The sequence below is a fragment of the Pelobates fuscus genome, chromosome 5, assembly GCF_036172605.1.
Source record: "Pelobates fuscus isolate aPelFus1 chromosome 5, aPelFus1.pri, whole genome shotgun sequence".
Classification (NCBI taxonomy): Eukaryota; Metazoa; Chordata; class Amphibia; order Anura; family Pelobatidae; genus Pelobates; species Pelobates fuscus.
Genome location: NC_086321.1, coordinates 351,146,306 through 351,172,059, shown reverse-complemented (window position 1 = coordinate 351,172,059; position 25,754 = coordinate 351,146,306). Strand labels below are relative to the sequence as shown.

The 25,754-nt window shown below is 40.1% G+C and overlaps 1 protein-coding gene across 4 annotated transcripts in view; it reads right to left on the bottom strand.

The window, feature by feature from the left end:
• Nucleotides 1–25,754, bottom strand: part of NFIC (nuclear factor I C) — a 131,362-nt gene that overhangs the window by 93,552 nt on the left and 12,056 nt on the right. For all 4 annotated transcript variants that reach the window (XM_063455912.1, XM_063455911.1, XM_063455914.1 and 1 more), the window contains exon 2: nucleotides 21,842–22,373. In XM_063455912.1, the coding sequence (XP_063311982.1) occupies nucleotides 21,842–22,373 (532 nt within the window). The remainder of the gene's footprint in view (nucleotides 1–21,841; nucleotides 22,374–25,754) is intronic.

Here is a 25,754-nt window from a genome sequence, read left to right as displayed (position 1 = left end):
TAGCAGTGTTGAAGAAAAAAAAGCTGAAGAAAAAGCTCAGAAAGTTAAAGAGTCATGAACGTAACAGTAATACAGCATACAATTAATCAAAACTGTGCTTCTATGGAGTTTCGTTTCTAACCAGTGAATTGTAAAAAGTTTTTTTTATTTTTTTTTATTTGCTTATCAATTCACCTGAATTTGTTTAGTGAAGAAACATCTATGGGTCTTTGTATATTACACAACCAGTTTGTTACAAACAGATCAGGCACAGGATTTTTTGTTTGTTTAAACGGGTTACATCCAGACCAAGCCTATTGCACCTATTTTTTTTTTTTATCAACACAGACCAGTTCTAGTGTATATTCTGATTGGATTGTCAAACTGTGACATGTTAGAGTTAATTAATAAGACACACACATACGCGTGGTAATATAAAAAAAAAGTCAAACAATAGTTTTAATTGTTTTGCAGGCTTGCCTGGCACAAAACGGTTAAGGAAAAAAATCAGGGGTAGTACTTCATGTAATACCCATTCCCTCCGCCTCATCTGCTCACCCACACACTCCTCTCCAACAAGTCTGATCAATATTCATCGATTAGCTCCGGTCTGGGCTGTCAATCAGAGGCTGATTAGGATTCAGAGCTGATAGGCCTGCCTTCCCTTCCCTCATTTCACCCCAAACCAAGTAAGTAGGCAATAAACAATACCAGAGAACATATACAGTATATGGCAAATGATGAATTAAAGTGAAGCACATATTGCATAGGTTAGTAAGCAGCGAACATTGCATTGCTTTTAACAAGGCTTTGTTAGATTTTAGTCTAATTAGATTTTCCTGTTAATAAGACATTTAACCAAATCTGGGCAGGAGAGGAATCTCTAGAGCCGACTAGCTCACTGGGGATAGGGTGAGTGCTGAAAGAAGGATAAGGGTGCAGTAACCCCTTTGGGACACAAGCATGTAGAGATTTTGGGCTGCAGTCTAACCGTACCATTTTTCTGCAGATTAAGATGGTGGGAGGTATACTGGAATGTTTGTAGGTGCAGGTGTGAGGCATTAGGCCGGATTTCTAAAAGACCTTTATTAGCCCAGCACCGTATGGGTTTTTGCCTGGACTGGGGGACAGCTCTCCAGGCCTGGACTGTCTCACTGGCATATTTCCTGGGAGACAACAGAATCTGGGGCCAAGGTCAGATTGCCAGGCTACGATGAGTATGTACAAAGTCTTTGGCGTGGTGTCTCTGTAAAACATTCATGCTGTACAGGACACACTGATGGGGGTTGCAGTGATGTCACACTTTATGTGCAGGAATGGGGGTCGCTGGTCTCTGGCTTGGCTTCCAGATCTGTCGTACTACGTCGTCTGTCCCTCCACCTATCGGACCAGAAACCAACAACACCACAATTCTTCAGAGTAAGGTCTACCCACTGGACAGGTAGATATCACCTTCTCTGCCTACTCCTTCTTCCATAAAGCTATTAATTACTCGGGTTGCTCCTGGCACAGTCTTTACAAAGATGCTTTTGGCTCACAGGCCCAAGTGACAAGGTTCAAAGTGCTCCAGACCCACAGACATGGTCACCACTGTCACTGTCCCTAGCATAAACATCGTCATAACAAAAATAGAGAAGGACGTGAATGGCAAATAGCAGCCTCCATCTGTCAAACTCACAATGTGGTTCCATGTGAGTAGGACCATCCACATAAAGGTCTCCTGAGGCTTCATGCATAAAAAAAAGAAAGAAAAAAAACTTTCATATAGATAACAGACTGCTTGTTTAGCACACGATTTACTAAACACTCATTGCATAAAAAGTCATGCAGACCACTCTCAATGAATTGGTGTGGGTGCAGTGGTCATGTTGTTTTAACCCATTGTTTACTTTTCAGGGTTAAATATACCTCTTGTGGCAGTCTTCCTGACAGCCACAAGAGGTGCCTCAAACTCAGTCATGGAATCAAATCCAACTGATATCAACATTTGATTGGAAGAGCTCTGTGTTTGGCTGCGCATAACTATTTACAATCCATTGCTTCCCTATTAGAAGCATTGGATTGGAGCAGATCACAGAAGGAAAAAGGCATCTTCAAAGGTGAAGCGGGTGGTTGCAGCAAAAGATTCTTGGTGTCGGAAAAGAGGTAAGTAATTAATATTTAACTTAAAAAAAATTTAAACCAAAGGAGGGTGGACAGAAGGGAACCTAAAGTCCCCAAAAACTATTGTTATTTCTGGGACTATATGCTCCCTTTAAAACCAGTAAACAGATGGTTTTGTTAGAGGAAATGGTTAAATGTGTATCGTATATGAGACAAAATGTGTTCCATTGAGATATTCCGTAAGCTACTGTTTAATGTTGTTGTTTTTTTGTTTTGTTTTTTTAATTAGATCTGTCATCTGCCAAAGATGTGATTGACAGAATCAGCTTCATATAAGCATCTGAATTTACCCTTATTGCTCATACTATTAAATGGCAATTCAATATCTACAATAAAAATAAAAACTACCTGATGACTGCTGCAAAAAAATGGGGCAAGGAACAGCAAGCACTGCAGAACGCAGTACCATATCACTCTTAGTCACTGGTCTGACTGCCCAGTGTACATCAAAAGACTGTCAGTTTCAGGTGGCAAGGCCATCTATACAGTATTAAAGGGACAATCAATACCCTTAAAGCACTTCAGTTTCCTGTGTGTGCTTTTTTTTGTGTCATTTTACAAAAAGTACACATTTCTACAGATATTTGCACTTTTATAAATTAATCTTGTTACACCCCCCTGGCTGTCAATCAGATATTCGGTCATGTTACTTCCTGGTTTGCTCAGTGGAGCTAAACTCGAGAGGCAGCAATTGCCCAGAGCACCTGCCGTGCAAAGACTTTTTATATTGAGCTGCATTGGGAAATCTGTGATTGGACAGACACATAAATTCTAGGCGGAGCTAGAAGGGAAAGGCTTGCATGGAGATCTGCAGCATTTGCAAGCTGGTTTTATATATACGCCAAATGAAAAAAAAAAGTGTAATTAAATGCATGCATATTTTCAATGATGGTATATCTACTAAAAAGTGTTTTTTGGGGGGGGGGCAGTTGAGTGTCCCTTTAAGTATGTGACATTTGTATTAATTTTAGTAAGGAATGCAGTATTGAAATGAGTTATCAGAGTGGAAGTTTTTGTCAATAAGTTAAACTAGTAAATCATAACTAAAACTAAAACATCCAGCCAGGTGTCCTAAATGTCATAAATCGTATCCAACTAGCCTAAATGACCTTAAAAAGCCATTGTATAATACTAAAAACCATTAACATCACAAATTAAATAGGTTCAGATATATCCCTTGTATCTTTCCTGGTAAAATATTTTATAAATAAATAAAGTCACAACACAAGGAAAATATGAACATATACGGAGCAATTGAGATACCCTGTTTTAATCCCATACTAACGTTTTTCGTTTTGTAATGCACTCAGGAGCAGATCATTGGACACATACGCAGATATTTGGTTTTCTCTTGAAATGATACATTTCTTTCGACACCCTATAAATGTGTATCTATGTATTTTAAAAAATCAAACAAAATCAATCTAACCCCTTAAGGATGGAGGCAATTGTCCAAGTTGTGACGAAAACAAATTCTAGAATTTGAGCTATATGTCTGTTTAACCATAATAATATACCTCTGTCATATTAAAGGACCACTCTAGTGCCAGGAAAGCATACTCGTTTTCCTGGCACTAGAGTGCCCTGAGGGTGCCCCCACCCTCAGGGACCCACTCCCGCCCGGCTCTGGAAAGGGGAAAGGGGTAAAAACTTACCTTTTTCCAGCGCTGGGCGGGGAGCCCTCCTCCTCCTCTCCGCCTCCGTTCCTCCCCGTCGGCTGAATGCGCACGCGCGGCAAGAGCTGCGCGCGCATTCAGCCGGTCACATAGGAAAGCATTCATAATGCTTTCCTATGGACGCTTGCGTGCTCTCACTGTGATTTTCACAGTGAGAATCACGCAAGCGCCTCTAGCGGCTGTCAGTGAGACAGCCACTAGAGGATTAGGGGGAAGGCTTAACTAATTGATAAACATAGCAGTTTCTCTGAAACTGCTATGTTTATAAAACAATTAGTTAACCCTAGCTGGACCTGGCACCCAGACCACTTCATTAAGCTGAAGTGGTCTGGGTGCCTAGAGTGGTCCTTTAAGTACACCCACACTTATTATATATCATTATATTCAGGAGATATAGGGCCTTAATTTCACATTATATAGAATATCTAATTAGATATTCACTATATATATATATACCAATAGATGAAGAATGAAGGCTGCACTCTCGGACTTAAAATTTCAAATAAAGGTGCTTTTGTGGACCCATTTTGCCTTTGAGACCATACGGCAGCCCAGGTAAGTGTAAAAAGGGTTTTTAATTCTTTCATGTGCGTAAGTTGGGTGGGAAGGAACCCATTAACGGAGGGACAGGGACACTATAGCATTAGGAATTCAGGCTTGTATTTCTAACACTATAGTGATCCTTTAAAACCTGCCTTTTCCTTATCATTCTATAGCATTAAGGGGTGGAAAGAAGGGGCAGAAATATAATTCCTTAACTATTACACTATAATAGTGGAAATTTGTGTTCCAGTGCCACTAAAGTGCTGCTTTAAGTGTGTTCCTTTACCATATACTTTAGCATGCATTAAAATTATGCAGATACCAAGAGTGATTCTTAATTAAACTGTGAGCTATTGTGAATTGGTAACCTGTTTGCAAACTGTTGGCCTAAATAGACAAACTGTGGGGAAAAAAACTCCAAATCAGCAGGTCTAACAGACCCCGTGGAGACCTTATTAATCCTGGCTTCTTTCACAACTACTAGAACGTTGATACACTGGGCTCTGGGTTTTCCTTAGAGACTTGAAGAGTCTCTGGTACAAATGCCAAACTGGCCATTTTTAATTACAGGCTCTTGTCAATATGCAGAATTTAGATGTTTCAGAATGGAAATCAATTAATTAATCATGAAGGGAAACCCTGTGGAACAGGCAATAAAGCTGCTTCAGGTATTGGGAGCAAAGTGTGAAAACATTGCAGATATGATTAATGAATGGTCTTTCCATGTTGCTATTTCCAATGCAATATGACCTAAAAGGACCACTATAGTGCCAGGAAAATGAGTATAGTGCCCTGAGGGTCCTAGCTGGACCAGGCACCCAGACCACTTCATTAAGCTGAAGTGGTCTGGGTGCCTATAGTGGTCCTTTAATGAAAGAGCGAAAAAGTTAACTTCGACCACAATGCTTACAACTTCCATACATATATGCAATATTAAGATATGCCCTCACTATGGACAAAAAAAATCTGATAGCTACCGAAGACGTAAAGGATGTCCCCAGTGGAAGACAGGCATGCCTCTACACCCACCAGTGCAGACATTCAGAAGACTCGCACTAAAACTTTGTTCAGTTATGGGCTCATTAGAACACATGTCCAACTCTTCTCACAAAAATCCATGGCAGCCTCTTGCACATGCACAGTACACTAGGGGCTGACTTCCATGTGTGAACAGTTCCTATGGATTTCAATGGGTGACGAACTCCATGCGACTAGTCAACTAACAGTTATGTAGACAAACTGTAATGTACAGTGAGGGAAAAAAGTATTTGATCCCCTGTTGATTTTGAATGTTTGCCCACTGACAAAGAAATGAGCAGTCTAGAATTTTAATGGTAGGTGTATTTTAACACAAAACAGAAAAGTGCTGGTGCGCATACACATGTATAGAACCCCTCAAGTGTTGAGAAGTATTTACAAACAGATGATACAGTGCAAGCAAGTGTGATTCCTTATAGGGTGTCTACAAGCCCAGGTGTATATGTGTGTATACTTATAGCCTGTTATATTGTACAATTGATATCTGTAGTTAAGGAGACAAAAGTAGGGGGGATGGTGTATTTTAACAGTTAGAGACAGAATAACAAAAACAAAAAAATCCAGAAAAACGCATCTCAAAAAATTATAAATTGACTTGCATGTCAATGAATGAAATAAGTATTCGATCCCCTATCAATCAGCAAGTTTTCTGGCTCCCAGGTGTCTTTTATACAGGTAACGAGCTAAGATTAGGAGCACTCTCTTAAAGGTAGTGCTCCTAATCTCAGCTCGTTACCTGTATAAAAGACAACTGTTCACAGAAGCAATCAATCAATCAACCAGATTCCACACTCTCCACCATGGCCAAGACCAAAGAGCTGTCCAAGGAAGTCAGGGACAAGATTGTAGACATACAAAAGGCTGGAATGGGTTACAAGACCATCGCCAAGCAGCTTAGTGAGAAGGTGCAGGGCCGGCGCTACCATAAGGCGGCCCAGGCGGCTGCCTTAGGGCGCACCGGCCGTGGGGGCGCAATGTCAGGCTGTCCGGCTGTAGGGAAGCGCACTGCGCATGTATGTATGTATGTCTCAGTGTGCCTGTATATATGTATGTCTCTGTGTGCATGTATGTATGGATGTCTCTGTGTGCATGTATGTATGTATTGTATGGATGTCTCTGTGTGCATGTCTGTCTTTGTATGTATGTCTCTGTACACATGTATGTATGTATGCCTCTGTACGCATGTATGTGTATGTGTCTGTCTGTATGTATGTATGTATGTATGTATCTGCATGCCTTTACGTCTTTGTATGTATGTTTCTGTATGCCTGTATGCCTCTGTATGCCTGCATGTCTCTGTACCTCTGTGTGTGTGTATGTCTCTGTATGTGTGCATGTCTCTGCCTGTATGTCTCCGTGTGACTGTCTGTATGTCTCTGTGTGACTGTTTCTGTATGTCTGTATCTCTCTGTCTGTATGTCTCTGTATGATTATGTCTGTGTTTGCATGACAGTGTACCTGTATGACATTGTTTGATTGTGTGCCTGAAAAGCAATGTCTGTGTTCCTCTATGATCGTGTAAGACACACAAAGGGATCTGGAGGGGAGGGACACACAAAATGGACTAAAGGGAGAAATAGCCACATAGAGGGACTGTGGTGGAGGAAAAAAATAAGAAAGGGGCTCGGGGTAAGAGACACAAAAAGGGGATGGGTGTAAGTAAGAGACAAACAGAGGAGGCACTAAAGAGGGATAATACATTCAAAAGAGGGAATATGAAACAGTGAAGAGGGTAAGAAAGTAAGAAATTCAAAAGGGGGGGGCGGTTATAAGACACACAGGTGAAGACGCACTTTTTTTTGCGGGTTGGGGGAAGGGGGGTGGCAAATGCATCTTCGTCTGTGTAGCTAAAAATCCTTGCACCGGCCCTGAGAAGGTGACAACAGTTGATGCGATTATTCGCAAATGGAAGAAACACAAAATAACTGTCAGTCTCCCTTGGTCTGGTGCTCCATGCAAGATCTCACCTCGTGGAGTTTCAATGATCATGCGAACGGTGAGGAATCAGCCCAGAACTACATGGTCGGTCAAAATGATGACTTCCAGGAAAATTCCAAAACCCTGAACCGATCTGGGTGATTTTTGGATATGTTGGTGGATGTAACTTTTTTTTGGTGGAGGGGGATTTATGTGTTTTAAAGATATTTCTGGAGTTTTGTAATATTGTATGTTTTTCTGTAACTGGAGATAATTGAGTTAGTTCAGTTCCTGACTCAATCGGGCAAAGAAACTCCAGAACACCGCTGGACTTCCATCATCTCCAGTGTTCGGTTCTATACGACTTAGAAGGGCACTGTTCGGTGGAAATGTTCCCATAACAAGGTGAAGTTTTGGGACATAACATGCATCACAAATGGGCATTTGCCGTTTTTTCTGTTATTGATTATAGACGCACAGTTAAAGTTTGCTCTACCTCTCATACCCTTACAGCTATCAACCTGCTTAGTTCAGCTGTTCAGAGATGCTCATTTCAGTGGAGAACTTTCTAAGTTAATTAAGCGTTTACATTACCCTATAACAGATTATCTTATACCAATTGCGACCTATCATTAATGCTATGCTATCTACCAGTCTGCTACACCTGTCACGCTTTGAGTAACTCTAAGAGGGTTAGCATGTTACCTTAACTTACTTTCCCATACTGTAATACAAAAGTGCAACTATTCTAAATGTTGAGTCACTGTAGTCTATATACTGTTTAGCTATACATGTGAGTGCTGAGATGACTTATTAAGCTTTATGTTGTCGTTTGCACAATTTTACGTTTTCTGTCCAACAAAAAAAAAACAAGGCTGAACTCTCAAGGAATATATTTTATGACATGTCTGCTTTTGATGCAACTTTCCTTTTAATCTGTATTGTCATGCATTTTACTTGCCTCAATAAAAGAAATATGAATTGTCAAGAAATAAAGTGATTTTTACATTTCAGGCAAAAATAGGAAAATTTTCCAAGTCACCTCAGTCAGCTCAGCTACTTTGGAATAAAATGTTAAATTCACTTTAGTGAATATCCCCGTATCATGCTGTGTGCAAAAAAAACCCTCAAAAACCAATATAAGACCTGAGCCTCACAAACTATAATCTGGATCCAAGACCAGTGAACCTTTTAATAGGGTATATGGATGCGACTGACCTAGTTTTCACCAAAAATAGTATAACGCTTTTTATAGACAGAAACCTGCCCAACACTTCTAAAAGAATCAGTTTTCAGATCTCTAAAAAAAAAGCACATTCTGAACACGAGTTTGTACATTCTGAACATTATAATTAGCAATTAGAATTATATATTTCGACTTTTCTTTCAGGCTTGGCATTATATTAGGGTTACATTTATGGTTATTTCTCAATGCTTTCCTATTGACGTTCTGCACGCTGGATGCGAATTTCGCATGCAGCATCGCAGATGCGCCTCTAGCGGCTGTCAGGAAGACAGCACCTAGAGGTTGGATTAACCCTGCTATGTAAACATAGCAGTTCCTCTGAAACTTCTATGTTTACATGTGAAGGGTTAAAACCTGAGGGACCTGGCACCCAGAACACTTGTTTGAGCTTAAGTGGTCTGGGTGACTATAGCGTCCCTTTAACTTCAATGTAAAAATGTTTAAACTGTGAAGTCTGCTGAATCCTATAGAAACCATACCTCACAACTCTGGCGTTTGGTAGGAGGAGGTAAATGTGGTGGACGTCCCTGTAAAGGGGATGAGTCTGCCCAAATTACTGACAGATCAGTCAGGTGTGAATGCACTCCAGGTTGCCTGCCAATTTTCTAAGGCCAGTCCACTAAAAGCAGACCATGCACAGAGCACTGTTTCAGCACACTCTGCAGAATCTTAATGCCTCGAATGTAGTGTGAGCCCCTCAAATGATGCGCTCAAACAGTGCTTGCTGGGGACAGCTCCCTAGGGTCCCACTTTTGAACCAAATCGGGACAGGATTCAGAAATTGAATCTTTGGGAGGCCTGTATAGACTGTTGTATTATACATGAGTATAAGTTAGGCCCAAAATCCCATTTGCACTTTCTGAGCCCGCACACGGCTGACATGGGGCTGACATGGGTTACATAATTTGTTGCAATTGTGACTAAACGTCCAGAACACCATTATTAAAGCTGGGGAAATGAGCAAAAAGCTTCCTCCGTTTCTTCTGTGATTGTATCAAGTTTAGCTAATTAACAAATGCAATAATAATGAAAACAACTGAGCTAAATAAAAAAAAAAAACATCCAACAGATTTCTCTGTATAATCTGTCTTATCAAATATAAGTGAACAAGTTGAACTACAAAACGAGTGAAATACAACGACAAATGGTATGCAGCTCTTTTAATGAAACACAATGTATAGTTATCTATTAATATACATGTAATTATGCGAAGTATTGTCATGGTCTCAATAAAAGACACGTTGTTTCCCGGAATGATAATGATAAGCGCGTCTACCCACTAATCTTCAGCAACAAAGGGTTAAGCAGTCTTTGTCAGGGAGCCTCCTCCTACTGCAGCACTAGAAATCCTTGTTCTTTGGCTACATATTAAGGAGGGGCAGAAAAGGAAGAGAGGGGACCTGAGGTCAGCAAAGAAGCTAAACCAACAGGAATATAAATATTATGATACTGAATTCCAGAGAGAGCACAAGAGAGACAGCAAAGGAGCAAGCTAGAGATAAGAATAAAGTAGAGAAAGAGACACTGGGCAGGCAGGGAAGGAAGATAGAAAGGGAAACAGGCTGATGGATGGATAAGAGTAAGAAAGGGAAGAAATAAATAGTGAAAGAAACAAAAAAGAAAGGGATGATGAAGAACAGAAACAAACAGAAAGGTTAGCGAAAAAAACAAACAAACGATTCCACAATGGACACGTCATCAGCTATAAAGAGATCACAAATATCCAGAGTAATAGGAATGAGTGGGAGACGCATTAAGCAGCGAAACTTTAAAAACGTATATCGCCCTCTGTTATGTATACAGTGTTGTATCACACATCAGTCGTTCCGAATGACCCATAGTTTATTGATATCCTATTGGAGCACAGGCAGGAAATCGCTTGATCCTGAAATATTTGGGGTATATGATAGTTTAGGAAGGACTGTTATAGACTAGTTTCCCAAGCTATACTGCACGTGGCAGTTTTCAAGAGGGTGTTTTTAATACCAGATTTGTTTTATATTATAAGGGTATTTGAAAGGGAATGTCAATATTAGGAGACCATGTTGCGTAAAATATTAGATATTAGAGGTTTTCTGTTGAAAAAAGATTGTTATTAATGCTATTTAGTTACAAAGCAGGTTGCAAAACTGTGTCTGGAGAACTGTGTCTTGTGGACAAGTCTGAGGATGAGAAAACTTGACAAAAGATGGCTCTAGTAATGTCTGTGCGAATAAGGTATCTTCTGATAGTGCGGGTGTGCCTAGACAGGTCTCCCTGACAGGTCCTATGTTCCCTGGTCCCCTTCTCACTGCCCAAGAAGTTAAGCTATATCGATGGTTGAGGTCCCCAGCCGACACCTAATCCTAAGGGAGAAGTTCAATGCTCATTTTACTGTATTAGAGTATTGTGGTGGGTTACAATGGCAATGCTTGGCTACATTTCCCAACGCCTGCCTTAAGGAACTGTCTGCACCCACCGAGGGTGCAGACAAGCTGCATTTCCCACTGGACCACCAGGGATCAGGATACCCTGGCCAAAGGTAAGCCTTAGGGAGGGGGAGGGGGAATGGCATTTTTGTATTATATGAAAGCACCTATCCTCCACTACTATCCCTAACACAACACTATAGCCCATATCCCCTGACTACTGCTATATCCCCCACTACAGTCTCTAAACCCACCTACAGACCCTAACTCCTCACTACTGACTTTATATCCCACTACCGCTCCTATCCCTACTACAGCACTTATCCCCTTACTACAGCTTCTTATCCCCACACTTCGTCTTCAAGCCCACCACTTTAGCTCCCAACACATTACATATCTATTACAGCCTTCATAATCAACTACAGCCCCTATCTCCCAGTACTGCCCCAATTCCCCACTACTGTCCCTATCCCCCACTAATGTCCCTAACTCCCACTACTGCCCGAATCCCCCACTACTGCCCCTAACTCCCAGTACTGCCCCTATCCTTCGCTACTGCACCTATCTCCCACTACTGCCCCAATCCCCCACTACTGCCCCTGTCCTTCTCTACAGCTCCTAACCCCCACTAGCTATACTGGGCAAAGGGAAAGCTAACTTGAATCTCCCTTCCATTTTTTACTAAATGGAAATCCCACTAATTCTCATGTGTATTGTGTCTACATGACTGACCGTGTATCTAGGTGTACATGTGTCACTGAGTGTGTAGTTGTATATGTTTGTATGGCTGGGAGTATGTGTATCTACATGTCTGTATGTGTGTATCTGTGAGTGCATCTTCAGGTATGACTGTGTGCGTCACTATTGAAACAAAGGAGGTAGGACCGCACTTCCTAGAGGCCATAGGATGCTTTAACTGATGCAGGAATAGCAAATCCTTTGTAAACAATATATCCTAGAAGAGGCTTTAGGCACTCACAGGGTTCAAATACAAAGCATTTTTATTGGATCAAAATGCTAAGGGCAATGTTTCGACCACAAAGGTCTTTGTCAAGTGCATGTGCTGTGGTTGCTATAGTAACTCCCTAGCCGGCGCTATAGGAACAGAGTGAGGTGACATGACTGCGTTCAGACGCTGGCTTCATTCATGGAGGAGCTTTTCCCTGCTTGGGGAAGTGTCCCCAAGCAGGGCAAATCAACTAAGACCAGAGGAAGAGCGCAGGCAAATCGGATATGGATATCACAAAAGTTTAACATCCAACTCTTTAACAAGATCATGGCGGGGGAGTGCACTGTCACTACTCTGAAAGTGACGGACCCTAATTCCATCATTCTAGTAAATATTAATTTCGCAACAACTAGTGCAACTAAAAAAACAAAAACAAAAACAGATTAATTCACTCATTAGTCTTATTGTTAAAATGCCTCATAATTACAGGATTTTTTGAAAGTTATAGGAAAAATAGGGTTTTAAAGCTAAACCTTTTCAAAATTTAGACTGCTGAGATTTTACTTTTAGCAGCCACATAATCCAAAACCAATGCCTCAATATTATATATTTGTGAAAAGTAGCCCTCCACTTTTCATTAAACCATTATTTACCTCTGCTAAATTTCATAACAACATTTAATTCCCCCACCCCCCACAAATGTATCTATTACTCTACCCCCCCCCCCCCCCAATTCAGTTTCATGCAGACACAGACTTGTTTGTCCCACTACTGTAAAAATCACATATTTGAATTCTGCTACTGCCTATAAAAATAGCAATACCCAACATATACACTGTTGGATGATTTTGAGACATCATGGGGTCAAAAGCAGACATGCCAATTTCAGTTTTCAAATTTCAGTGATTTGGGATGAATTTTAAACACAGTGTTGCCTAGGCAACTCTAAGTTTCTCAATGGATTTATTACTATAGGTTGATATAGTTATCCATATGATATGATGAATAGGTTTTAATGTTAAAGGCCTCATACAAGCTCAAATGGACACTTTGGATGCCTAAAGTGCCTCATGTGTCAATCAGACAACCAGTCCTTTTACTTCCTGGTTGTATTGCTAGTGGAACTAAACTCTAGAGGCAGTAATTGCCCCAGATCACCTATCTTGGACAGACTTCTCATTGAGCTGTGTTGGGAAGTCTGGATTGGACAGCCACATAATATCTGTGTGGGTTAGAAGGGGAGGGCCTGCAAAGGCAACAGACAAGAGTTCTGCAACTTTTGCAAGCTGTTTTTAGATATATCCCCAATAAAAAATAAAATAAAAAATGAATAATTAAATACATGCATGTTTTCAAAAGGGATATATTTACTAAACAATGACATTTATTTTGTATTTGGGTGGATTGTCCCTTTAATTTGGTATGGCAGACACTATTCAAATGATAGAATAAATGCAATGGAACTTATGGATGTTTAACGATTTGGCTTAGAATTGATTAATGTTTTACTACCTATTTTTTAGATAGCTTAGCACTGATCTAAAAGATGCAGTACATGGTAAATTATAAGCATATGGTAAGGCAGACAGTTGTATTACTGTTTTGTAAGTATCCTGGTGGCATTTTCGGGAATGCAGCTTCATAAAACTACCACCAGAAAATAAAAATAATGGGGGTTTTGTATAAAAAGTGTCTGTACAGAAAATTGATGCACACATGAAAAAAGGGTCCCCAAAACCAGGCTCTCCTGGTTTCCATGGGAACTGTCATTCTTTTAGCATTTTAAACTTTGTATACATAACCCTTTAGTTCTGCATAAGAGCAGGAAAGAATGGGTTGGAATTTTAAATCTCTGGAGCAATTCTGAGGGAAAGAATGGAATGAGAATTGCAAAGGGCAAATCTGAAGAAAATCGGGTAAGTGCAGTTATAGGGGCAACATTTTGTTTTGCATGCTGTGCACTATGCATCATAGCCATTGTATTTTGAATACATGAACGCACATGAGATTCGTGGAGTCTGAGCCATTACAGGCACAAAAGGATTAAGAGGTAAAGAGGTTATCCCATGGAAATCTGAAATGACTGGCTGTACAGATACATAAAAATACAGATTATTAAAATTGGACATGTAATTTAATCATAGCGTCCCTTTAAATCTGAAACGTAAAATCCTAATCTAATCAAGAGATATTTAAATATATAACACAAGCCTCACAAAACACATTACCCCAAAAATATATTTGAACTTAACAAAGTAATGTAAAATGAAATGAAACCCAAAATCTGATTAAAAGAATTGCGCTAAAATTAGTTATTGTATAGAACACATGTGATGCATGGAGAGCAAGACAAACGATGGAATGTTAGCCAGATAAATTATATTGTGATAATGTAGTGTGAAAAGCTGTATTCAAATTATTGAAGTATTTTAAAAGGTATATATATTTTTTTGTGATCAACTACAAAGACTCTAACCCTTTATTATTAATGGAAAGCACACATTTGATTTGCAACAAACTGATCTGCTTCAGAAGACCAAGAGAAGAGCCAAGTATATACCTTCAAAAAGGAGAGCACTGGTTCATGATAATTAAATTAATACCATAATAATAATAATTACTACCCATAATAATATAATACCATAATAATATAAGGCGACAAAGAGTGATACTGCAGTGCAGTATAAAGGCTAGAACAAACAGGCAGTAATAAAAACTGATAATGAACTCATACTGTATTATAGTGTACTATACTATTACCACAAAATTCAACTAATAAGAAGAACAAACAAATACTTAAAGGGACACTATAGTTACCAGAACCACTATAGCTTATTGTATTTGTTCTGGTGAGTAGAATTATTCCCTTCAGGCTTTTTGCTGTAAACACTCTCTTTTCAGAGAAAATGCAGTGTTTACATTACATCCTAGTGATAATTCCACTGGCCACTCCTCCGATGGCTACTAGATGTGCTTCCTGGGACAGTACTGCATACTGTGCAGTACTGCCATTCAGTGTCTCCACCCTCTGCATGCAGACACTGAACCTTCCTCATAGAGATGCATTGATTAAATGGACCTCTATGAGGAGATGCTAATTGGCCAGGGCTGTGTTTGACTTGTGCTGGCTCTGCCCCTGATCTGCCTCCTTGAAAGTCTCAGCCAATCCTATGGGAAAGCATTGTGATTGGCTCACATACTCACTTCTAATGATGTCAGCTGTAAGAAGGCAGATCAGGGGCAGAGGCAGCTGCTGCAGACTTGAATACAAGTAAGCTTTTACTATATTTAGTAAGGCAAGGGGGGGGGGGCAGATGGTGGTTTTAACACTATAGGGTCAGGAATACGTTTGTGTTCCTGACTCAATAGTGTTCCTTTAAATATATCCAAAGAACGACATACACGGTGACATAGCATGTAATATGATGTAATATGATAATTAATCTAGTATTTGTTTCATGTCAACAAGAGTGGCATTGGGTTTGTGTATAAATACATTTTACATAAAGGCAGGTAGGCCCTTATGGGGGTCTTGTAAATAGAGAGAGTGAGGTAACGTGGAGAAAGAGAGGGCAGCCTGGCTGAGCAGGTGGTAGGAGCTGCATGTGGCTTATACCCATCTGTACAGCTTGGCACAGGGAGAGTGACAGACGAGTCCCTCCCTCATGCTGCCAGGAAGACTGGTGCCATCTGCTACATGTCTCAGGTCACCAGGCGGAGGGAGAGAGCTCTAACAAGCAAGACAGAGAGATGAGCTAGAATCCTCTCAGTATTACTATTAACTTCAACATTCTATTATCTTTGATTCACACCAAACTTGTCTAAGCTCCTCCTAATATCTTCTTTATTCATCTAGCTGCATACTGTATTAAGTTCTCCTCACACAGCCATCTCTCTCACAAAGAAAAATAAGTGTTTTGCAGAACGGGGAGTTCTGCAAAGAAACCACAGCAAGGAAGGGAGTCACATGATGTACAAATGAAAGAGACAAAAAAAAAGGAAAGTGACAGAGGGGGGGTGGGTTGATAACAGGGGTGCACAAGATGAAAGCGAGGCAAAATCAGAGATAAGGAACAGGAGTAAGCAGAAGCCACTGAAGCACATGTTGAAAATAACCACACATTCATAGACGCGCACACACACACATACGCACTTTCCCCATCGGAGGGGACACAATGTTCCAGACCGATTTTCCCCAGAGCTCAAACCTTAAGGAGCCGTCAGGGCGGCTCAGAGAATAATGCTGATGTGAGAGAAAGAAGAGAAAAAAAACCCGCACAGAGTAGAAAGGAGAGAGACAAGGATAGCAGAGCAAGTTATGAAGAACGAGAATAGTACTAGGAGATATTACTAGTGGATACATAAGAAAAAAGGGAGGTAGATTAATACAGAGAAAAAACACAGACATGCACACACACACACACACACACACATAATAATTTATACAACAATAATGTAATCTATAACAAGATCAACGTATATGATTTGCACAGACTGCTTTCTAAACACATTTCTTGTAGTTTAAAAACACATTGCTGTGAGTATTATTGCTGTGGAGCTCTGTTATACACTCAGACACACCAACCATATGGAGCTCATAGAAATACATTAACATAGAAGAGAGGGACAGAGGCATTCGGACCAAACAAAATAGAGACTGCCCCTCCTAAATAGTGACACTTGGGAGGTATATTACATATAAACACAGCAGTTATAATACAACCGAGTCCTGCTAGTATTGAGTCAGATGACACATTAGACGGAGCTCTCTATGAAAGCATTTTTTATTATCTCACTGAGCAGTGACAAGGCCAGGGATCTGTACATTCAGTGAAAATGCCCACACCTTATTTGGTTTTGAGCAATTATTGGAATCAGGTGACTGTGTCCAGAGAATGTGAGGTCAAGGATAAAAGCAAAACTACAAGGTCTAGAGGCATTATCAAACGTCTGATTGTATTTTGTATAATACCGAAAACTGGCAAGCCATAAAAAGTAATCAAATTGTACATTACTAATACACAGAACACGATTCATTCACTGTGTGTATGCAGTCCATTTAATGTAAATAGTGAACTGGTCACTTTCATCAAGAAGTTAGAGGGTGTAGTTTTAAAAGGGAATAGATATCCTGGAGCTTGGCTAGCTTTCTTTTGGTTGTTACAGATTATTATTATTATTATTATTATTTCCATTTATATAGCGCCAACAGATTCTGTAGCGCTTTACATTATTACAGAGGGGATGTAACTATAAATAGGACAATTACAAGAAAACTTACAGGAACGATAGGTTGAAGAGGACCCTGCTCAAACGAGCTTACAGTCTATGGGAGGTGGGGTATAAAACACAATAGGACCGGAAATGGCAATCAAATAATGTGGGAGTGAAGCAGAGCTGGAGGAGAGAGTAAAGTGCTGCCGTATAGGAGAGAGCAAGAGACAGGTGTGTAAGGTAGAGGTTACTCTGGGAGGCCATACGCTTTCCTAAAGAGATGGGTTTTAAGGCACTTCTTAAACAATTGAAGACTAGGGGAGAGTCTGATGGGGGTAGGCAGACTATTCCATAGGAAGGGAGCCTCCCGCGAGAAGTCCTGCAAGCGCGAGTTGGCCGTACGGTTGCGAGCAGCGGTCAGGAGGTGGTCACGGGTAGAGCGGAGGGAACGTGGAGGGGAACTGTGAAGAGGGGAACTGTGAAGAGATATAAGAGGGGTTAGAATTGTTCAATGCTTTCTAGGTATGGGCTAGCACTTCTAGGATACAGGAAGCCAATATAAAGACTGACAGAGGGGTGAGGTGTAAGAGGACCGACTAGAGAGGAAAATCAGTCTGGCAGCGGCATTCATTACAGACTGGTTGTTACAGATGTAGCAGACTACTGTTATTTTTACCCATATGCATCACTCCCAACATTGGACAAATAGGTATAGATTAATTTTAGGGGTGTGTCTGGGGGTGTGACTGAGAGATTGCAGGTGACTTACTAATAATTGATACAACTAAAATGTAATTTAGAACAAGAACAATGTATCTTACTTACATAGAATAATTTCTAAACACATTTATTGTAGTATAATGATTGCTGTTATACACTCAGATACACCAACAATATGGAGCTCTTGGGAAAGAGGGACATTAGGATAGAACAGAGGGACAGATGGGTTTGAGTCTAAAATATGCAAAGTCCCCCATGAAAGTGACAGATCCTGTTTAAGAAGTTAGAACTGATCAGGTTAGTTAAAAGAACAGTTTTGTCCTTTCCTGAATGCTTGAGTCGGAGCTCAATATGTCCACTTTCCACTAGCCATTGGAAAGTAAAACATCAGCCTAAATGAGTAGAAATTCACCCCTTGTTTGTGTTTATTGGACCCATTAACCCTCCAGGCTTGCAGTAGCAAGTAACTTTTAAAACCTGGCTAGTAACTTAGGACATGATTGTGAGCTGCTTGACGACTGGTGATTTTTTTGTGATTTTTTTTTTAATTCTTTATTTTTCACACGATAGGCATAGCAAGTACAGTACAAATACCAGGCTTGCGCAGAAGCCAAGATTTAAGAGAGCATTCTTAGATATACAACATGTATCATGAGCACACATGACAAGCCTCCTTTAGATCCCTTTGTGCCTTGCCTCCCATCGATGGTTTTGTGTTTAATCCAGGCAATGTAGCTCAATAAGGAGCCCTAACTCTACACTAACCATTTTCGTCTTTAGGCATCCTCGTTTCTCCGACTGCGTTATCGTGCCTGGCTATTGAAAAATTAAAATGAGAAAAGAGAAGAGAAAAAAAAAAAACAATAAAGAAGAAGAACCTTACCCCTATACCAGGGGGTGGACTGGTGATTTTATATCTAAAGAAGTGTGGTCTATCTACAGCAGCGGTTCCTAACGCTGTCTTCAAGGCAACCAATAGAATTGCAGCAGAATTGGAAAAGGCCTACATCCTAAACTGTTGGTGTGACTTGAGGATTGGGTTGGGAATGATAGAAGGCTCATGCATGTCAATGTTAACTTTAGCAGACAAGAATAAAATCACTCTCTAACTTAATGACCATCATGATAGGTCAAAATCATCACAGAAAACAGATCCTGCACAACTAGTAACAAGACCAACACTTTATAACAATCACAGTAAAGGCTGTAAAGGCATGTACAGTGCAATTACCAGACAGATTGAAATACTAAAAGATATGGGACAATGGGAGTTAATATCCACCAGGCATCTCTGAGCTTAATCCCTTAAGGACACATGACATGTCATGATTCCCTTTTATTCCAGAAGTTTGGTCCTTAAGGGGTTAAAGGGACACTATAGGTACCATAACAACTTCGTATAAAGGCACATTTTTACCTTTATGGGTTAGACCGTTTTGAATGGATTAACCCTAAAGATGCCTCCAGTGTCTATCTCAGCTCCCCCCTTGGTGGCATCCGGCTTCTGAAATTTCAGATTCAGGGAGCGCAGAGTTTCTTTCCAAGTCAGTGATTGGCTAAAAGCCGCTCCCAGAGAATCAGCAGCCCCCTGGTGGGGGGGGGGGGGGGGGGGATTTTAAATGTAAGGCAAAAGTAGCCAAAATGTAAGCAAAGCGGACTTTAAATCATTTAAATCATTCCAAGTTGTCTATTTTGGCCTTAAATTTGAAATTCACTTTGAATTATCACTTTGCCCTGTAAGTCACAACAGTTGTGAGTGCGAGAGAAATTTGGAAGTTAAATGCTGAAATGATACCCATAAATTCACCACCTGACATTTTTACACAATAGAAAATAAAACAAATCATGAGAACACTGCAAGAAAAAGGTCAAATGACCAAATAAGTAACATAGAACAGCAGTTCACAACCCTTTCTTCAATCATCATATGTTTATGAGGGGACAAAACTTGGATTGTTTGTGTGCCTTGAGGACTATTTATGAATCATCAGAGTGATATAGAGTGTATACTTTTTAGAAATATACACTTTTTTTTGCACGTTTGCATACTATTGAAATACAGCTCCAGCATAACAAATGTGAAAATAAACAACTTTGAGCTGTAAATTAATAATGTGCTTCTTGTCATATATTAACTGTAACCGTCAAAATGTATTGAATAGTAGGCATTTGATAGATAACTAACCTATTTTGAGGCATTTTTTTCATAAACTGCATTACTATCCTAGGTTACCAATAATTTGTTTACTACTAAAACACTCTTATAATGTATGCAAGTTCAGGTGAGTTTAAACCTTCTGCTTTATATATACAAATATTTGGGAGCGTTGACCAAACCCCTTTGGTTTGGCACCATACCCTGTCACACATGCCTCAGTACAAGGTCCTGTTTAAACGTTGCACTGCAGAAAGACCCAATAGAAGTAATAACTGGGTGAATCTCATAAGAGTGGCATTGTGTTGTTAAGGTAGGACCTTCTAATATTGGGTACTCAATTTAAAGTGGCAGTCCTACACAATTTAAGATTATATATTGTATAACCAAACCTGTGTTATTTTTGCCAAAAATCGTGTGTTTTAAAACTGAGTAAGCTGGATTGTTCATGATATATATGTAGTGAAATAGGAAACTATCAACTAACAATGTTTCAGTCTTCAAGATAGGACTTCCATCAGGACCTAGCTGGAGAAGTCAACTCATTGTGTAATTTGTATTATGTATGGCTATTTCAATGGACAGAGCTTTTATCCATATTGTACAGTGTGTCTGGCACTGTGCAAGGAAGGGCCTTTGGTGCAGCTCCAGGACATACTGTACTACCCAACATTGGATTCAGTCACACTCCCAATAGCAGCAGCTATTTACACAATGACATACTGTCTCTCCCCATAGCCTTTCTCCCGTCATGACAATATTGGAAGAGAAGCTAAGTGAATGGTTTTAGACAAATGGCAAATATATACAAGTATATGTATTCCGGTTCTTCCCTAAGTGTGGTGGAATACCTAACCTCAAGCAAGTATTACAGGAGGTTAAATAATGACATTACGGAATGTCTATACAGGGAAGTTAGTTGAATTTACACCTATATAGTCAAGCTATCACATTTTCTAGCATTTACCACAATTCATTCTTTAGTGAACATTGACAAACTGTAGGACACCATGTGTTTTTAAATACCAGACAGAATTTAATTTAGAGGGAGACTCCGTTCACAATAACAACTTCATCTAAATGAATCAGTAGCTCTACTGATTAGCTTAGAGCGTCAGCTGACTGCTCCAGCCCATCAGCGGTGCCCTTGCTTGGTGGCACTCTGCTCTTCCTGCAACTCAGATTCAGAAGCCCAATGCCACCCGGGAAACCCGGAGATCAGCGTTGGAGGCAACCTTTAGGTAAGAATGTGCCCGGGGCCTCCTGGCACCATAATAACTTAATTTAGATAAAGTTGTTTTTGAGATTGGAGTGTTCCCTTTAACAGCATCTTTGGCTATTATTTAATACTCATGGTTATAATTAAAGGTTGATAAAAATGCAAAAGAAAATATTGGGAACATTTCTATGGAGTTCTAGGAGTATTTAATGGAGTTGATTATCTGAACCTGTAAAAATAATTATTTTAAGTACCGGTATATTTTTGATGTCAGTTAGATTAAATAACAAGATGGGGTCAAGAAACACCTGCGTTTATTCACTAGGCTGAGATTGATTTGTAGTGAATTGAAACCTGAATTTCAAAATTAAAGCTAAAATATCAAAGCTGTAACTTAAGTTAAACTGGAGAATTTGTCAAGTTTGTCTATTTTAGTCTAAAATTTGAAAATCACTTTTAATTCCCAACTATTCATACTTTAATGAATAACCCTATCAGGGTGTTTTAGTAAACCATGAACTGTATAGAATTGACCCAGTAGACATTAATGAGATAATTTGGCATAGTTTAGTGGATAACCCTCACTGTGGTTGTGGAACTTCATATGCACTCACCTCGTTCTCGGACGAAGTAGGCCAGATAGAGGTCGAGTTCCTTGACAGACACACTGATGTGGTGTGGCTGCACACATAGCTGAGGGTTCGAGCAGTGGCCTGCCTTAACCAGTCTCTCTCCATCCGTGCTCTCCAGTGGAATGCCCTTGAACAAGATGACCATCACTAGGTCCAACCTCCACACCTTGTCCGCCTGTCGCAGGCAGTCAATTCTCCTCATCTTGCCTTTCTGGTCAGGATTGGAGAGGACACAACTGGCTGCCTTCTTCCCAGTTATGGACAACACAAAATCCTCTCGGAACTCTGGTCTGATATCCTTGCGTAGCTTGGCCAGCAGACGTGATGCCCACTTCTGCTTGACTTCAGCCTTCTCATTCAGCAGCTCATCTTTAACCCCTCGCTCCTCATCCTTGGTCATCTTTTTCTCATGCTTCTTGAAGTACTTCCGTTTCCGTGCCTGAAGGTTGAACCACGTGTATGCAAAAGCTCGAACATGAGGGAGCAGGGCCTCAATAAACGGGTGGAACTCATCCTGGTAGAAATAAAAAGAATGTCATAAAAAACAGGGCACATTGCTTAAGTTCAATAAGGCCAGCAACACCTATGATTATCACAGATCACAACGCGCATCATTGCATGCTTAGAGGCCAAAATAAGATGTCTTTGTTAGAATGATATAGCTATTTTTTTAAATTAAACAATAAAAGTATAGTAACCCATCTATTTCAATATTTCAATATGCCTTTATCTTTAAATATTTCAAATTTCAATATGCCAGAAAAACTGCTTACACACAGGGAAGGAGGTGAAATTTGTATTGGCTTTTAAAGAAAAACTATTATAATTTTCATATTATTACTGAAAATTAAAGATGCTTGTAATATAGCCTTACTGTATATTACTGTGTACTAAACACATATAAATTAATAGTTATTTTACTGAATGCACTGACTTACACTTGCCTGGTGGTGGAAGCCAGATTAGCCCTCTTTGGTCGGAAGAACCACTGATCTGACACTGTCCGATTTTCAAGATGCTTGATGCTAGCAAGTAAGAAATCAGCACCTTTATAAAGTTTCTGGGTTGCTACCAGCTGTTACCCAGACAGCCAGGAGGGTGCTCGTATACACTCGATTTGACCGCTCACCTAAGGTGGAAGTGAAAACTTCTCATAGAGAAGCATAGGTTTCAATACTTCACTATGAGAAGCATCGGGGGTCCAGTGCGGCAATTGCCACACATTCATCTTGCCTCTCAATGCTTCTCTATGAAAGTAACAGGATTGACTGGGAAATCATCACTAAAGAAGGATCATCTCACCACTGGATTTGAGATGAGTAACTTAAATCTAAAATCTTAGGTCGACACTCCAGTGTTACAAATAAAGGTATATATTTACAACACCGGAGTCGTCCATTTTAAGGATGCCTTAAAGGAACACTATAGGCACCTAGACCTCTTCAGCTCAATGTAGTGGTCTGAGTGCCAGGTCCATCTAGGGTTAACCCTGCAGCTGTAAACATAGCAGTTTCAGAGAAACTGCTATGTTTACATTAGGGTTAATCCAGCCTCTAGTGGCTGTCTCATTGACAGCCGCTAGAGGCGCTTCTGCACTTCTCACTGTGATTTTCACAGTGAGAAGACGCCAGCGTCCATAGGAAAGCATTGAGAAATGCTTTCCTATGGACTGAATGAATGCGTGCGCAGCTCTTGCCGCCCATGCGCATTAGGCGGAAGAGGGAGGAGAGTCCCCAGCGCCGAGGGAGCCCGGCGCTGGAGAAAGGTAAGCGTTTAACCCCTTCCTCCCCCTAGAGCCTGGCGGGAGGGGGGCCATGAGGGTGGGAAAGTTTGTTTTCCTGGCACTATTGTGGTCCTTTAGCAGAGTAAGATGAATTAAAAAAATATATATTTATTTATACGTATCAAAAACAAAATAATACAAACGGAGATTATAATACGTGTAACCTTTTACTTTATTTAATAACAAATAACAAATTTTACTATAAGATTATTTTCTGATGTGGAAGCATTTATTTTAAAAGCCATATAAAGAAACTGTTTTAATATACAATTGTGCTACATTCCCAAATTGAGATAAAAAGCATTTCCTGTACAGTGATGAGTAAATTGAATCGGAATGTTCTTTCTTATTCTAATACATTGTGTCAGATAGACCTTCCAGAAGCCATATTTGCCAATCCTTAACCCCTTAAGGACCAAACTTCTGGAATAAAAGGGAATCATGACATGTCACACATGTCATGTGTCCTTAAGGGGTTAATGGCACATGACATGTGTGACATGTCATGATTCCCTTTTATTTATTTGGTCCTTAAGGGGTTAAAGGGACACTATATTCACAAAAACAACTTTAGCTTAATGAAGCGGTTTGGGTGTATAGATCATGCCTCTGAAGTTTCACTGCTCAATTCTCTGCCATTTAGAAGTTAAATCACTTTTTTTATGTTTATGTAGCCTTAGCCACACCTCCCCTGGCAGAGAATTTAGCAGTGACACTGCAGGGGCATGATCTATACAAAAAACTGCTTCATTGAACTAAAGTTATTTTGGTGAGTATAGTGTCCCTTTAATTTATACTGCTATGTATTTATTTTTTGCATATAATATGCATTACTAATATATGTGTTCTGTAAATAATTACCTAAGATGGTAACCCTTTCACAGTATCGATTCCTTATTTTGTGACATCTTGAAGTTGGTTTTAAGCCATTCCCTAATTCCAACCTAAACCAATGGTAGAAGCACTGGAGATACATATGCAAGCAGTACTTCTCCTATTAACTGTCAATGAGAGATGTAAACTGCCAACAAAAAGTCAGAATTAATGCAATTAAAAATAGCAGTAGTCTGCTACTGCTGTAGTGTAATGCAAGGGCAGCTGCATGAAACTGCAAGTAACACAAAGTATATTCCAAGTTCTTAAATAAACACTGTGGGATTTATTCAACAAACATCGAATTGTGGTGAATTAAAATCTGAACTGCAAAATGTAGGCAAAAATAGGCCAGTGGTAACAATAATAATAATGACCATGCAAATTACTATGGCAACACGCATACTTTATCACTTTTGGCTGCAGATATATTAAGTTGATAGGCAATTCTACAAGCAGACGCATTTCCATCATTGTCAAATTTTGCAACCCATCACAAATGATTAGTGAATAGATTGAGAGAAAATGGGAAAACTCTTAAACTCTGTAAATGAAAACTGACTATTCAAGACATAACAAAAATCTGAAACTACCTACAGGGTTATTCACTAAAATAAAAAGTTGTCAGGAATTCAACGTGCATTTCAAATTGAAGGCCAAAGTAGTCAAACGGGAAGCATAGCTGACTTAAACATTTTTTTCATTTTGGCTACTTTGACCTAGAGGAATCAAAACAACTTTTGCTTAGTGAAGTATTTTTGGTGTATAGATCATGCCCACGCAGCCTCACGACTCAATTCTCTGCCATTCAGGAGTTAAAGAGACACTGTAGGCACCCAGATCACTTCTGCCCATTGCAGTGGTCTTGGTGCCTTGCCCCTTTCCCCTTAGCCCTGTTAGTCAAAACACTGCAGTTTTTTAGAAACCGCAGTATTTTGATTACAGGGCTAATCCAACCTCTAGTTGCTATCTCTCAGACAGTTCGTAGATCACGAAAAGTGTTTTAAATGACGTTCGATGTCCCCACGCTCCGGCCGGAATCCCCATAGGAAAACATTGAACATTGAATAATGCTTTCCTATGGGGAGGTCTAATGTGCGCGGCCATTGCCGCGCATGCGCATTAGGTCTCCCCTGCCAGCAGCGGGGGAGGAGCGTGGGCGGAGACATCGGCGCTGGACCCAGGTAAGTAACTGAAGGGGTTATTAACCCATTCAGCGCCGTGGGAGGGGGGGCCTTG